Here is a 15,776-nt window from a genome sequence, read left to right on the forward strand (position 1 = left end):
TCATCTTCGAAGGCTCAATGCACCTACTTGTAATCTAGATCATGCTGTGGCACCATCCTGGCCCGACTCGACCTTACATAGTGATTGAGCGACATACCTCTTCTGCACAAGGACAACAATGACTACCGGTTCCGTAGTTGAGGCTTGCTCCTCAGGCTTATTCCTGGGCACAAGTCTTGATGAAACAGTTTTTGCAGTTGTTTTCATTACTTGCTGCATACATCTTGCTTGCGCATCTCGAGTAGAGAACTTGCAGCATGCGATTGGTGTCGTCTTACTGACTATCAAAGCAAGTACCTACCAGTGCCTCCCAAGCCCAATAACCTGACCTGCTGTGCAAAAAGGCATGCTCCAGTGGTGCTGAAAAGCCATGGCTGCTCATCCAATAGCGCCCTGTCCCGTATGTGTCCAATGCTGGTTGGTGAATGCACTGCAATAGATTACTGGCGTCATTACCCTGTGTACGACCCCATCTTCAACCCATCTCATCAAGAGATATTCCTGCTGATGTAGCCATTCAACTTGCTCCTATCCATCAAGAAAGGCCGACTAGGTAACCAGTGAAACTTCGTCCCGAGAGAAACTCCGGGCGCAATGCAGGCATTAGTGTTTGGTGGGAAAACCCTGCCTTCCTTTCAAGTGACGGCGAGGACATGATCGGTTACCCCTTCGCCCTGATTGCAACTCAATGGTAGATTATTGAGAGCAGAAGGACGTGTTGCAAATTTGCATTCATTCATAAGCTGTCACTCAACTGACGACTCCGGGTGTCCCTGGCTTCATGTAATAACTTCGCCGACCTTCAGCTGCACCAAAGCTGCCCTGGCTACTCGCACTTCCTGCTCGGTCGCGCAGGAATGGACTGTCAGGAGCACTATAAGATTGACTTGGCTGTCCGGCTGGGTAGGACGCTGCTCCAGGCGCTTGCACGTGCCGAACAGAACTCTGTTTCTGCCATGCGTTGGTTTGGTAAGGATCAACGTCAACTCGAGTTGCCAGCGGAGCAGCGTTTGACCTGTTTGAGGCAGCAGATAGTGGGGTTTGTGCGGGTGCGTCTGGCGGATGTGCATTTTGCTGGTGGACTGGAACCTGACCCCTGGCGATGTCTCCGTACCTGGTCAGGATTTGCTGAGCAGTTATTTCCGCAGGATCGTTATGTAAATTGCTGTCGGCGAGAATGGACTGAATATGCTCCGGCAACTAGTATAATGTCAGTGATTCTTGGCTTGGACATTTGAGCAAAGTAGGCCTTACCTGCGAGAACGTTTCGTTCGATTTGATCAGTTGATTTACCGCCTCGATAGCCAAGAAGCTGTCATCGACTGTTGGATTTTTGGCACTTGTGTACAGTACGTTTGGTGCCATTACTGTGGCGAGGTTGTGACTGTCCATCTTGCTGCCAGACTCGTCGTCAATGTGTGCAAAAGACGCCACCCATTTCAGAAACGCAAAAAGAACCTCCATCGTGTCGCGATGGGCTTTGGGCAGCAAACAGCAAGTGAGATGGAGGACCTGGTTTCTCTTCTCTTCCTCTATCTTCTGCGAAGTCACAAAGAGCTTGTGCAATCTGAAAGTTAGAAGCGGATCTGGCATCTCACGTAGGAATTTTTTGAGGAGGGCCGCAATCTGCACGGGGTTTTCGCGGCTGAGATCTGGAATCTGGTTGGCATCGATCTGCTCGGCCATGTCTTTTAGACGCTTGATGTTGCCGTTCTTTCGGAACACGCCTTCCACTGACATGTCCATCTGTCGCATAGCAGACACGGAGTCGTCAAGGAGTGCCGGGATTTTGAGAGCACCCGGTCCCACGCCATGAGTTGATTCGGCGGCCTGTGTCTGAAGAAGATTGTCCAATGGAACACCAAAGACACCTTTTTTCTTGGTCTTACCATCGGCTTTGAACGCTTTGCCGATCTTGTCCCAAAAAGACGCTTTAGACTTTGTGTCGATCAGGGCAACCAATTCTTCCAGATCAAAGTGTCCTTTAAGCAGTGGCTCCATGCACAGCACCGCAAGATGACGAACAATAAAATACTCTAGTGCAGAAAGCTCAGAGAAGAATCGCTTGGTCCGCGTTGCAGAAGGTTCTCCTGATAGAAGCTCATTTGGACCTGCAGAGGTAGGTCTTCGATGCCCATTCACCAACCTCGGAGCGGGGTCACCAGAGGCGAACAGATTTTCGCGGGCGTGACGGTAAGCATTGGGTCTTTGCTCTTTGGCCTGTTCGGCCGCCACGATCCGAGGAATGTCGTCTAGGGTCAGCGCGTCCTGATTGCCAAATGTAAGTTCAGGACGGGTCTTGCCATCGATGTCTCGTTCTTCGACTATTTGAAATTGCTTGGAGTCGGACCCATCAGCTCCAGCTGATCCAGGTCTGATGCCATTCGGCCCGTCTAATATGCGAGACGCTCTAGATTTTCGAAAGGCGGTAGATAGAGTCCGTTCATTACGCGTTGACCGAAGCCGCTTCATTTCGCCAACGGTCTGCTCAAGGGATGATTCCGCTGCAGGTTCACGAAATGCACCTGCATAGGACCGAGAGCGGGAATTGATCCTTTGGTGGGGAGCTGAAAGCTCTCCGGACGGAGAGACGCGATGACCTTCGTTGGCCTCATAAGGATTGAGATTTGGATCGTCAGAGGTGTGAGGAAGGGTACCACCTGATTTGAGGACTTGAAGCAACCGTGCAAGTGCAACTCGTAGGAGAAAGACGTATTGTTGCAATTTGGTGACGTACGTAAAGCCCGAGGAGGCATCCTGAGCCCGGTTTAGATGTTTCGAGCAATATACTTTGCCAGTTGCTTCACTAACAGTGCCTTCCTGAAAGTCGGTGCTAAGGTCTCGCTGACAGCTGGCACATATGAGATGGGACGGCTTCAGATGCCACCTTCGCCCGTTGAGTAGAACGCATTCGTCGTCGATAGGCTCTCTACAAGCAAAACAGCAATCGGATTCTGCGTGAGCAAGATCTGTGTTGCTATCGTTCAGATCCAGAGAGGTCGTTTCTCGCTCCTTGAGAGACTCTAAATCCTCCAACTCGCTGAGGAAGCGATGTAAACCTTCGGCGGACTGTTTTTCCCGCTCGAGCTTCAGCGCTCCTTGCAATCCGATCCTGATCAACAGCTTAAGGTAATGGGCGAGACCTGTTACAAGAGACAACAATTCCTGCGTAACACCAAGCTTCCGCACGCCAGTCTCCTGCGTCTTCGAAAGGAGTGTAAAGAACGCAACAATCTTCTTGCATAGGAGCTTGGCCTCTCGCCCATACGAAAGCTCTTTCAGAGAAGACCTTGCAATCATGTCGGCAAGTCTGTCGGTTGCCCCAAAAAGAATGTCAACATGCCAGATAAATTTCCTGGCTACCAAGACCCCGTCAACATAAGCTCCATTGCTTACATGGAGGAGCATGTCAGAGATACACGCGGCAGATGACTCCTCGAAGGTCGAAAGTATGCTCCAAATACGGTAGACTTTGGCCTCCATCCTTTCCTCATCTTCTTTCACAGTTTCGCGTTGAGCTTCTGAGACATCTGCCTCAATTTCTGCTGGCTCCGCCGGAGTACCACCTGGAGCAAGGCGTACATTCCAGAATTTGTGGATCATATAACATTCTGGATGCCAATGCTGATTTGCTCCATTGCGAAAGATCTCAACAAATTGTTTGAGAATCGCGGTCTGACACCCGTTGCAGCGTTGTGCAAATTGGGTGGAGTAGTGGTAATGACAGTATACCTTGCCATCGTGTTCGTAATAGCTGTCTTGGGCTCCAAATACGATTGGACAAACCGAACAGGTGAAGTGCTCGATATGATATTTTCGATCCAGTGCCGTAATGTATGAGCCTCGAAGAGCTCCACCACATTCGTAGCAAAGCAGGTCCAGCCGACGAAAGTAGTCAGTTTCACAGAGAGGATAGGGTCCAGTACCGTCTTCGTCATCAACGGGGAAGAACTTTGAGGCAACGATCTGACCACAATCTCTGCACTTGAAACAATCGAGGTGAAATGTCCCATTCAGAGCACGAACAAATTGCCCAGTAAGACCTTCACCGCATTTTTTGCAGGTTCTCAGCTGTGCGTTGGAGGGTTTTTGACGCGTTACACCGTTCGGCTTTGATCGACTTCTAGACCTGGTGGCGTTGCTCTCTTCGACTTCTCGGTGTCTACCAGAGCGGCTGTCGGTTGAGTACTGAGCATCGCTGTCGTAATGACCACCATTGCCAGATTCGTGAGGCAGGGTAATATTATGTTGCCCGTTCATAAAGTATGGAGCTTCCCCATTCTCGGCATATGTGTTGGTACCCATAGCGGGAAATACTATGGCTATTTGAGCGACGAAAGCTCCGGCAAAAGGCTGACGGGCGTGAGGGGCGCCAGGGCGTATGGAGTGAAGAGAGGAGCGCAAAGTTTATGATGAGGAGAATTGTTTTGATGAGCGCAATGGGCGCCAGAACGGATAGAGCAGTGCTAGCAGCGTCAAGTCAGATGTACGAGACGGAGATAGGTGGACTGTGGTTGCACAAATTCGTGACCAAGGTGCCTGCCATAGATTTCACATTAGGACTATACCAAGTGACAAAAAGTCCGTATCTGCTTACTGGTGGAAATTCCGGCTGCTGCTCAAATCTGGTTGACAAGCTTCAGGACAGGTCCTCACTTTCATAACCCTCCAAGCATCACACTCTAACAGCAGCTTATACCAATTGAAACTTCACAGCTCCAGTGCCTCATAAGGCAGTTGAGATCTAGGTCCCAGGCCGAGGTGTTACAGATCAAAGTAGGCGTAGTTCCAGGCAGGCTGCAGAAAATCGGAGTGAGGAAAAGGCGTGGTGTTGTTCGCAGTAATAGCTGCTCCAACCCTCAGGGTTTGTCCCGCGGAGCAGCAGCAGCAGCGTAGTCTAGTCAGTATTTGATGAAGAAACGAGCGACAATGGAAAAAGATCCGCACGCAACAACGACAAGCTGCTGAGGATGAACAGATTGAACAGTGCAGGTCTTCCAGTTTCGCAGTCAAGCACGACACCAGACCTTTGCCCCTAGGAAGTTATTCGGAAGCGCAAGAAATATGACCCCAGCCAAGCCACCTAGCGCCTCGAGGACAGGAATAACGAGAGAAACCACTGCACGGCAACTACTAAGTTACTAGGTGAGTGAGTAACTTAGTTACTTGAAATCTTTCACTGCTATACTTTGCACTACAAACTCTCTACAACACTAACTTAGTTCTCATAGGTGCTCAGTTCAGTGGGCCACTTAGCTCTGAAGGTTACCCAGTGGATGCTGCTAGTGGTACTTTATATAGCAGCTTTCAAGGTGAAGGCTGAATAAAGTCACCTCCTGGAGCTTGGAGCTTGGAGCTTACAGCTTGCCTGAACTTGAGCCGGACTGTTACTAGCCACCACCAACACACTACCTCAGAAGCATGTGTGTTCAGCTTTTCTCGTTGTTCTAGCAGTACTGCGTACACCGTAGTCCTCATCATCAGTAGTATTCAAATGGTGGGCTCTGCTCAGGAAGGGTCATCGTAGCATACCCTATCTTTGACCTCGCAGGTAAAGCCTAGGGAGCTTGACCTGTTCCAGGACTACAGTGAACAGTATGGAATGCCAGCATCAGATGCTTAGTTGATGACATCTCCTATTGCACCCGAAGTACGGCGTAGAAACCACCCAACAAAAGGCCATTTTCCAGCCTTATCATTCTATGCATGAGGCTAAGAGCTGCGGCTCAGCGGCGCGTCGTTGAGCCTTTGGGGCATTGGAGAAACGGAGAGGCGAAGACAATGATGTGCATGACCAATGGCCACCAATTCTTACAGATCCACGATTGCTTGCAGTTAGTGCATTGATGCCTGGATCATGCACTGAGCACCTTGTTCTCTTGTTTTAAGTAGTACTGCGAATACTATCTAAGGCATCCTCTCCCTTCTCCTCCTGTTCTTTGCAGTCATGCTCCTTTGGTTCAGAAGGCCTATGACACAACTTCATCATACGCCTGCCCGATCTTATAACTGAACCGTACGCCAGCCACCAGCTACCGTTATGGCCTCAACGATTGTAAGAATCACAAAGGTAAGCATTCGGCCCAGTGCTCCCACACTGCTCTGACTTCTAGGCAGGAGATTCGCCATATTCAACAAGGCACTGACCTATGTAAGCGCTTTCCCACTACCCTATTTGCCTTATTCTGACAAGCCTTGAGCTATCGCTGTTGCATATCGGGACTCCAACATCCAACATATCAAGGCGCTCATCGTTGGTCCTCCCGAAACACCCTACGAGTTTGGCTTCTTTGAGTTCAACGTGAGGCTGGGCAGAGATTATCCGAGCAGCCCACCTTCCGTGACAGCAACCACCACGAATGGGGGCAGGTGTCGGTTCAACCCTAATATCTACGCTGGGGGAAAGGTGTGCTTGTCGATCTTAGGGACATGGAGGGGGGAACGTCCTGGAGAAGAATGGTCCTCAGCGCAGGGCCTGGAATCAATTCTAATCTCCATTCAAAGCTTGATGTCCTCCAATCCATACGAAAACGAGCCAGGCTACGAAAACAAGAAGGGGCCAGACGAGCTGAGGCACCAAGCTCTCTATGTGGATAAGGTAATAACGTTATGCTTGGAGCAAAGAGCGGCAGCTGACCCAGTTGCAGATTCGGCACGAAACGTTGCGCATCGCTGTCATCCAGAAGCTCGAGGAGCAACTCGGCATTTTGCCGAATGGTCAAGTGGAGCCGCCAGCACCGGCCTGGGAGTCAGAGATTGACGAGGACGTAGAAGAAGCGCTGGAAAAAATGGGTGACGTGGAGAAAACCAAATTCGAACCATTCAAGGATCTGTTCAAAAGACGTTTCCTCTGGTATTACGACACTTATCTGAGCACCATAGAGACATATGCTAAGAAGCACCGGGATGGCGAGAAATTTCAAAAAATGGAATTTGAGCATGGAGGCAACACCATGGACGGCACATACCAATACAGTGATCTGAAGCGAAGACTTAATCTAATTCACAGCACCATTCACATGGAAACCGAGAGATGGGCCGAGGAGGGTCTGAACGCGAAGAGACGAGAAGTCGGCGTGTCTGCTAATCTACAGCGCCAGCATGAGCAGATTGTTGAAGCACACAAGGACAAAGCTTTCACAATCGACCTGGAGCTCGCGAGCGATAACCCTTTTGTCTGGCAGATAACGTACTTTGGCAAGCCCATGACCCATCTGGACGGAGGAATGTTCAAGATCAGGATTTGCTTAAGCCCTCGCTTTCCGGACGAGCAACCCAGAGTCAAAGTTCTGACGCCTATCTATCATCATCGAGTCGCCAAAGACGGCACACTCTGTTACTTCCCCAAGAAGGTGGAGGAGATGAAGTCTCATATCGATGCCATCGTTGAAGCTCTGGAAGATGACTCTCCACCGTACGATCCACGGACAACTGTACATCCAGAGGCCGCAAAACTGTACTGGGGCAGCGCAGATGACAAGAAGAAATATCACCGCCAGCTACGCCGATCGGTCGAACGAAGCATGGATGAATGTTAATAACGGTGCTGTGCATCTTGCTTACCATTAATCCTTCGGACTTGCTGTACCAGCTTGTCTAGGTCGGAGGATTATTGTTATTTCTCATACCCAGCCTCATCCAAGGTGGCGCAAGGTGGCTATGTATGATGATGCCTCCTGGGGCCGCACCAGTAGCGGAGGATACAGAACTTTGCCATGCAGTGGTCTGTGAACAAGGTTCAGCATTCAGAGCGATGGCGTTGTGACGGTGAGGTTCCCTGAGGGAAGAGCTAATGCTGCACTATTTCTTCTTGATTGCACAAATATGACAAGCAATATGAGCCTCTTTTCATGTATCCACACAGTGAAGTAAGCATCCCTGTAGTAGGTTGTACTACTACCGTCCATATGAACCATGCCTGCAATATATATGATTGGGAACGTGGACCAGCTCCAGAACCTAACTAATAATTTCTCCCCACCGTGACCCGCATCGCACCACTTTTTGCCATGGCACCCCGGTCAGGATCAACCGTTCCCGCGGCGCCAACTTCTCCAGTTGACCAAATTTTGTACTTTTACAGAGCTGTATCTACTTTGGTCTCTGTTCGATCATGCTTCTCAATCTAGAGCTCACACCCCAGTAATCCCTCCATTTTCCGGCAATCGAGCTATGGCGCCAGACTCTTCAGCTCCCATAGTGCTCGGTAGAGTCCTGATCGTGGGAGGCTGCGGCTTCCTGGGCTACCATGTGGTGGACCAATTCCTTAACTTTGCCTCTGAAGAAGATCTTCCTCTGCCTAAGCCTGCTACCTCGACGCGAACGTCGAAGCCTGATGCAGCATCCTTCGAATTCCCCACTCTACGCTCGCGATACCCCTTGTATGCAAAGACAGAAGTACACGTCCTTGACCTCAGATGTAATCGCAACCGTCTACCAGGCGCCACTTACCACGAAGGAGACCTCTGCGACCCTGCGTCCCTCCTCCCTGTCTTTCGGGAGGTGAAGCCTCAAGTCGTTATCAACACCGCTTCGCCCACCTATGACGCGCCACGTGAGATCCTGCGGAAAGTCAACATTGAAGGGACAAAAACTCTGCTAGAAGTTGCTGGAGGCGCGCATGGAGACTGGGGTGGTAAATGCAAGGCATTCGTACATACAAGCTCGAGCTCGGTGGTCCATGATTGTCTTAATGACCTGATCAATGCCGATGAGAGGTGGCCACTTGTGCGACCACATCCCGTAGAATACTACACAGAAAGCAAGGTACGTTCATTGCTGTTCTTGGAAATCTTCTGGTCGTTGGGAGGAGTCCATCCTATTCCTAGTGGGGTCTTGACTGACGATAAGCGCATTGAGGACAGGCTGATGCCGAAGAGATTGTGCTGGAAGCAAACAAAAAGCATAACGACATGTTAACCTGCGCCATCCGACCTGCAGGAATTGTTGGCGAGAGAGATCGCGCCGGTATGACAGACGCTCTCCTCCAGACCGCTGCTCATGCACCGGACTGGCAACTACACTTTCAGTTCGGCGAGGGCAACAATCTCTTCGACTGTACCTATGTCGGCAACGTCGCGTATGGCCTAGCTGTAGCAGCCGAAGCTCTCTTGCACACTTCTGCGCGGATAGCGGCTGGCGAAGCCGTCCCGTTGGATCACGAGAAGGTCGACGGCGAAGCTTTCATCGTTACGAATGATTCCCCAGCCTACTTCTGGGATATCGCACGCTACGTTTGGACATTGTATGGCCGAACTGTATCTATGAGCAAAGTATGGCAGCTATCTAAGGGGTTCTTGTTGCCTGTTGGTGCACTCGCCGAGATGAGCACGTATATCACTGGAAAAAAGACAAAGATGACAAGACAGTCCATCAGGTATGCTACCATGCAACGATATTTCAACTGTGATAAGCTGAAGAGGAGATGTGGGTATACCCCTCTTGTTGGGCTGGAGGAAGGCCTTGCCCGGGCGGTGAAGAGCTTTGTGCTGAGCGAGAGGGCGGAGAAGGAAGCGCTGGGTGGTGAGAAGAAGGTGCAGTAGGTATTTGATGGAGGAATGTGGTACGAGGAGGGATCCGAAAGTTCTATGGTCTACTCGATGATGGTGCCTGTACCACTGAAGGATCTTGCCGTCGCATCTCACCGATTTATCAACCTGCCTCGGGGCAGCAGCCGATAGTTCCTGCTGGAGGATTGTGTCGAGCTTACAGGGATATGATCCCCCGAGGCGAAAAACTGGAATGTGGATGTCTCCAACCCATCCAAGCAGCCAGAGAATCAGGCCAGTACGTAACCACCAAGCTCAGGTATATAGATAATTACACATCCGGCTCCATAAGCCGCTTCTTTTTCCGTTCCGCAGGCCCGCCATATCTTTTGCTCGTGTCGATTCTGTAGTCATCACGAAGGTGTAGAGGCAGGAATGATATCAGGACTACCAGCACACGCTTCATGGTAAAGATAGCTTGGACTGCCGCACAGATGCCGGTATAGCTAACTGGAAAATGACCGATCCTAACTTCTGCTCCACTTGCTCCTGCTTCTCCTCCGTGGTCGGTAAGAAAATGGATTGCAGTCGCCCCTCACGGTAGTTTATACCAAGGATAGAATAGTGCAACGACATTCAAATTCGGATGGAGATCTCATGCGTGGAAGGCTATGACTTGGTGGAACAAAAGAAGAACTGGTCAAGGACGGGTCGCGCGATCTCTGGCGCAACTGTTTGAGATATGGCCCCAGCTCTTCAGCTCCCATAGTGCTCGGTAGAATCCTGATGGTGGGAGGATACGACTTCCTGGGCTATTTTATTTGGAATTATTAATGCTGCTAATAACAATATGCGAACCTGCTGTGCAGAGTGCGTAGAAAGCGAGTTGATTGATAGCTAGGGGGGTTAGCGAGCGTAGCTCTAAGTACAATTGGCTAGAAGCGAAATTGCAGTAGAATCGAAAGCGGCAAAGCGCAGGGATTACGATCTGAAACATGGCCAATAGGCCCTCTCAGAAGATCAACACAATAGTCCCTTTCGATTTATATTCAGAGGAACAAAATCAGTACAAAAAAAGAGTAGGTTTATAATTTAAAGAAAGCTCCCCAGCCCAGGTTCGAACCCATGACCACAACCTCCCACATAATTAGCAAAAAGTTCGAAGATGTTTCCAAGCGTCTTTCATATCCGACATTCATACATCAGGTTCGGGACTCTCAGAATAATTTAGACTGATTACGTACTACTGGTCAATGCCAAGGATAATCAGAGGGCTAACAGGAATCATCTGCTATGAAAACTCGCAAAGGAGGCTTTTCTGTCAATTGAAGTATTATTCCAAATCGACCATATGCCCGGGGACAGAAACTACTGCTAATTAGTTGATTATATTCCTTCTTTTCTTGGCATTTGGTGCTGTGTGTTTTCAATGTTTTAGGTGATTGAGTTTGAAGTGTGCCACGGAATATTTTCGGGTTATCAGTATTTACTGTCAACTTGTTTACCGGGTTGTCCTTTCAACCCACATACGACAAACTAAGACCCAGCCAGAGTCAGAGATTTTTGCAATCGAAGCAATTCACGCCGAGCCATTCAGCTCCCTTGCCTGTCAGGTATTGCATCGCAATTGAGGATTTATTAGCTTTGCTCTTGTTCGTGGGTCAAGGCTTGCGGGGCGTCACGTTGGCGGCATTGGGTAATGAGCAATGAACGTTGCAAGCCTTGTGAAAGGAAAAGAGTGGGACGTAAGGATGTTAAAAGTCTTGGTAGGCTCGATGGTCTACGCATGAGGATGTAGCTCAGAAGCTTGAGCTGTTGAAGATCTTTCAACTTGGCAACATAGACAACTATCTAGTCTTAGTGTATTGCAGAAGATGGACCTTTGGTCTGCGTGCGTTGAGGACGTGGAATACACAAAGTGGGCAGATTCACATCGAAGTAGGACTATATTCCCAGATCCAAGAGATTGAATTTAGTCCCGATCGGAAACGTCCCTAGTCGAGCACGCTTCACAGACACCGTGATCCTACTGTAATCTGCTGTCGTCGGCAAGCAACCAGCTCCAGAAGCAACCATCCATACTGAAGACATATTTCAGCAACTATGGCAACCGCGAGACCAATGAAGGCTTTGTTGGGAAGCTCTCGAGTTGCCTCAAACGGCAGTTGTCACACCTATCCGAGTGTTATTCTTCCGACGTCGCAGAGCCTGCCCTCCCTCCTCAAAGCGGAGGGTTCAAAATCATATCATGAAGACACAATGCTGCGTCGGATGATGCGCACTGATGCGCGGTAGGTCCCCGTCCAATCCAAACATGGCATTCGTGTATATGGTCACAGCAATCGACGACATCAATGGGCAATGGAGACCAGTTGCTGCTGATAAGCCTTCAGATCGCGAATCCCACTTTCTCATTAATAAGGTTGAACCTATTCTGCTCTTCCAGGCCACTTTGCCACTTCTCGAGGAGTCCACTGGTAGGAGATTCTTCATCATTTCGTTATCCGTCGCGTGTATCGGTATTATGTGTGACCTACCTTTGACACGCTAAATTATGACAAATAGAACGTCACCGCAAACTATGCCATGCCGAAACCACATTTTGAATACTCGAATATCGTTGATTCATCCTGACGCTAGGGCGGTTTAAGACGGAGATGGGATTGCCTCTTGCGAGTAGTCCTGGGCTGGTCGAGGAGCCGTTGCTGGGTGTTGAGCAGTCTGCAGATTGCTGCTTTAGGCAGGTGGATAGAACGACGGAGGAGATCAGCGACAGGTTTTTCTGTCATGACGGCGAAAAGGTGCGTTGGTAGGTCGAGATGAGTGATGAAATGGGTTGACTCATTGCATATCACAGTGCACGAGCTTTTCAGTCTTAGATAACTCAGTGCGCAAGTCTCACTTCGCTGCCTTTGCCATCCCAAGCATTCAAGCCCTCTGCGAGACTAGCCCAATATCGAAGTCGAATGCACTCTCGTCTTGCCACCTCCGCGTTGCGGCTGGAAAAGGCATCGTCCAATAATTGCAGTGTCACATCAATCCTCTCCTGGTTCTGCTCTTTCAGCGCCATAATTTGCTTCTCTGTCTCAGCTTCTTCCATATTTTCCTGCGCTTCCATCACTTCCATCAATATCCCGAGATCCATCGGGTGAGCGCTGTTGTCTTCGGAAGTCACATCTATCCCATATGTATTGAGCAAGATATATTGCGCGCGTAGCAATGGGTCACGAAGTATTTTGTAGGCTTCATTAATCCTTGACGATAGAGCTTCAGCTTTCGCTTTCTGCTCTGGCGGGAACTTGTCTGGATGAAAGCGACTTTGCAATTGAAGAAATTCGCGCCGAAGTGCGGTGAGGTTTATATTGAATGGACCGGCAGGCGGAGGCCCAAGCGGAAGCGTGTTTGGGAAGATGGAGTAATGGCTTGAGATATCAGGCAGGGTAAATGAGCTTTGGGGATCAGGAGATCCCTGAGCACTTGAGGTCGAAGCTGAGCGGGTCGCTTTCGTAATCAACAAACTTGTCGCTCTTTGAGGAGCACGATTGGCTCGTGGAGTCAGGAGTTGCCCACGGCATGCAAGGCATATGTGCCTCGGGGCAGGGCGTGTAGGAGCGCTGTCTTTCAGAATAGACGAAAGCGCACGAAGAAGACGCTTCGACGGCAAGGCTAGAATCATGATTATCACTGGCGGACACAAAAAGCGTAACAAGTTATCATTGAAAGCTGATTCAATTCACTACGAAAGAAATACCGCTGGAAATGTCTGAAATATACTCCGTATATTTCGAACAGTTACGTCATTTGATTTAGCTGTCATACTTCTGCTAACTTAGCTGTATTTTCTTTGATGCCAATTCTGGAAGTTTTGCCGCAAGACCAGAAAACGAATTGAGAGGAACTCGACCGCTTTTGCATGAATGGATGCGCTTGGATCATCTAGTCCACTATCAAAGCAGATATTCACAGCTTGCTATCACCTTCTGGCTCACCTATCAGACTCAAAAATGAACCATGAACCTCATCTGTCAGATCACTAGCCTGAAGACTTCGTCCATTCTTTTTGAAGGCCTTCCTCGAGCATTCCCTGGTGATAGCACTGCCTGCAAATGCCGCCGCCAGAAGTGTCTCCTCTCTTGACATTTTATTTGCTGATTCCCACAAACCTTCATGATATGCTTGTCGCCAAGCCAGAAAGGTGCCCAACGAGCCAGTCAGTGTGTCTCCTTGTCCACCGGATCTCTTCAGACCTCCTTCGAAGTCACAAGTTGTGGTTCCTTCCCCGGTTGAGATGTGGTCGACCTTTCCTTTTTGAATAATACAAACTCCACCAAGTGCTTTAGCCAAGTTCTCGCAATCCTTGTTTCGATCTCCTTCATCAAGATTGACACCCATTCCTTTGGCAATTCTGGCGAACTCGATCACATTGGGCGTCAAGATGCACTCTTTGTACCCCTTAATCAGGTCAGGGTCCGAATTGATCAGGAACAATCCATCAGCATCTAGAACAAGAGGAACCGGCGGGTCCTGACTTCTCGCAGCTTTGATGATAGCAGCAACTTGTTTTAGGGTGATGTCATCTCGTCCTAGTCCAAGACCGATGACTAAGACGTGGAGCCGCGGCAGTAGAGCGAGGATTGGGGACGTCATTTCTTCGATTGATGGGTCAAAATGGCTCGTAGCAAGGGACTTAGTCGAGCGGAGTAGTGGAGACACCATGAGATTCGGCGAGTAAGATTTAATGGTCTGTGATGCAGACGGTTCGCAGATCACGTAGCTCTGAAAAGTGAGAGTACTTAGCGACCCGGCAGAGTGATTCTCAGCGCAGAGATGAAGCACGAACAAGATCACATCCTGGTCAATATCAGCTGACATGCCAGAGAACAGGCATTTGAGTAAGCACCGACCTAATCGCGCCGAGGCCATGGCTGAGAAGTATGGTGCTCCTGTGTATCTGATGGAATGATGCATTGTTAGCTTCAACCTTGCTGTTCGCCGGCGGCTCCCGAAGCTCAGCGTGAAGGTGTCGGATACAACCCCGTAGCATATGTAAGGGATCAAGAAGTGAAGAACTCACTCTGCGCTGCCTCCAATGACTGCTACCCGACCCAACTGGCCTGCGTACCGAAGATTAGAATCAGTTCTGTTGAGCAGGGCATCATGGGGTACAGACCTTTGTGGAATTTCTCAAGCATAGGCGGAACCAGTTGCTTCACCTTAGCCATCATGGCTTTCGTGGAGGTTGTCATGTCTGGTATGGACGAGTCGGACGGGGCTGGTGGAGACATAAGACAATTGGACGTGTCCTGGAAGAACGCAGAAGATTGAGACTGGATAGCAAAATTCTAGGGTTAATGTGAAATAACCTGCTCGATGTTGGGTAGGTACTCTCTACGAAACATCTGAAAAGGGCAGAATGTGGACATGGATGTGAACATGGCATGGGGAAGCTCATTTCATTGCCGAATGGGTGATGTCACTTGTCGCCACAGCTTATCGTAGCTTGCCAGGGACAGCGGCGGGGACAGGAGAGGGGCGAGGAGTGGGGCGAGGAGAGGGGTCTGGCTGGCTCCCATAAGCGAGTCTGAAACAGTGTACGGAGTGGTGCATCAAAAGTCATCAATATACGCTAAGATTAGAGCGCCATTAGTACACTCGATCTAAGTTTTAGTGTCACGTAAAATCTTTGTTATAGGGGTGTAGCCCTAGAGCTGCTGCTATGACCGCCTTTTTCCTTGGACCCTTAGGACTCTCTTTGGGCTATTTGACATGGCTCGGAGGCTTATGTCAGTTCAACTTCAGCCATCTGTCCCTCTGACCATGTTTACGCCCCTACTGACTACTGATACCGAGTTAGTACAGGAAGGGCTAGCTTTTACTCATTCCTGTGAGCGTACTCGTACTGAGAATGATTGCTGACGTTGCTCTGTCAAACTTGAACAGCCCATGAGCACTCAATTACTGAACCTGTTAGAAGCCTTCCATATCAAAATCATGTTGAGCATCCTTTAATACCTTTGACATGTATATCAAATGTATAAGATTCTATTGAAACAATACAGTTTATGATGTAAAGAGTTGGCTCCATCAGGTGAGACCTATTACTATTAATGTATATCAAAAGAATTAGACGAGGTTCAGCAACTCCTGGCTATATAATTCGTCTGATCTCAGAATATAGGAGGCTTGCAAGATCTATTTCTATTTGACGGAGCGAGGCCAGCAACTGCGCACAACCGCTGAGAATTTTGCAACACTTTTGCAATGCACAATACCGGTAATCCTGAGAAC

General features: G+C 49.3%; 5 protein-coding genes across 5 annotated transcripts; 2 read left to right on the plus strand and 3 right to left on the minus strand.

The window, feature by feature from the left end:
• Nucleotides 1-750: 750 nt before the first annotated feature.
• EPUS_05628 (uncharacterized protein) lies at nucleotides 751-4,305 on the minus strand (the record flags this gene model as incomplete). The annotated part of the gene is made up of 2 exons (XM_007807649.1): nucleotides 751-1,200; nucleotides 1,255-4,305. 2 exons carry the CDS (start codon nucleotides 4,303-4,305, stop codon nucleotides 751-753), a joined length of 3,501 nt encoding a protein of 1,166 aa, XP_007805840.1.
• Nucleotides 4,306-6,040: 1,735 nt separating this feature from the next.
• EPUS_05629 (uncharacterized protein) lies at nucleotides 6,041-7,538 on the plus strand (the record flags this gene model as incomplete). The annotated part of the gene is made up of 4 exons (XM_007807650.1): nucleotides 6,041-6,070; nucleotides 6,118-6,151; nucleotides 6,201-6,598; nucleotides 6,648-7,538. The coding sequence occupies 4 exons, from the start codon at nucleotides 6,041-6,043 to the stop codon at nucleotides 7,536-7,538; spliced, it is 1,353 nt and encodes a 450-aa protein (XP_007805841.1).
• A 634-nt stretch (nucleotides 7,539-8,172) lies between these two features.
• EPUS_05630 (uncharacterized protein) lies at nucleotides 8,173-9,542 on the plus strand (the record flags this gene model as incomplete). The annotated part of the gene is made up of 2 exons (XM_007807651.1): nucleotides 8,173-8,766; nucleotides 8,865-9,542. The coding sequence occupies 2 exons, from the start codon at nucleotides 8,173-8,175 to the stop codon at nucleotides 9,540-9,542; spliced, it is 1,272 nt and encodes a 423-aa protein (XP_007805842.1).
• Nucleotides 9,543-12,372: 2,830 nt separating this feature from the next.
• Nucleotides 12,373-13,164, minus strand: EPUS_05631 (uncharacterized protein; the record flags this gene model as incomplete). Its single annotated transcript, XM_007807652.1, has 1 exon — nucleotides 12,373-13,164. One exon carries the CDS (start codon nucleotides 13,162-13,164, stop codon nucleotides 12,373-12,375), a length of 792 nt encoding a protein of 263 aa, XP_007805843.1.
• Nucleotides 13,165-13,448: 284 nt separating this feature from the next.
• On the minus strand, nucleotides 13,449-14,773 carry EPUS_05632 (uncharacterized protein; the record flags this gene model as incomplete). Its single annotated transcript, XM_007807653.1, has 3 exons — nucleotides 13,449-14,439; nucleotides 14,563-14,602; nucleotides 14,659-14,773. The coding sequence occupies 3 exons, from the start codon at nucleotides 14,771-14,773 to the stop codon at nucleotides 13,449-13,451; spliced, it is 1,146 nt and encodes a 381-aa protein (XP_007805844.1).
• Nucleotides 14,774-15,776: the final 1,003 nt, after the last annotated feature.

The sequence above is a fragment of the Endocarpon pusillum genome (assembly GCF_000464535.1).
Source record: "Endocarpon pusillum Z07020 unplaced genomic scaffold scaffold7183, whole genome shotgun sequence".
Taxonomy (NCBI): Eukaryota; Fungi; Ascomycota; class Eurotiomycetes; order Verrucariales; family Verrucariaceae; genus Endocarpon; species Endocarpon pusillum.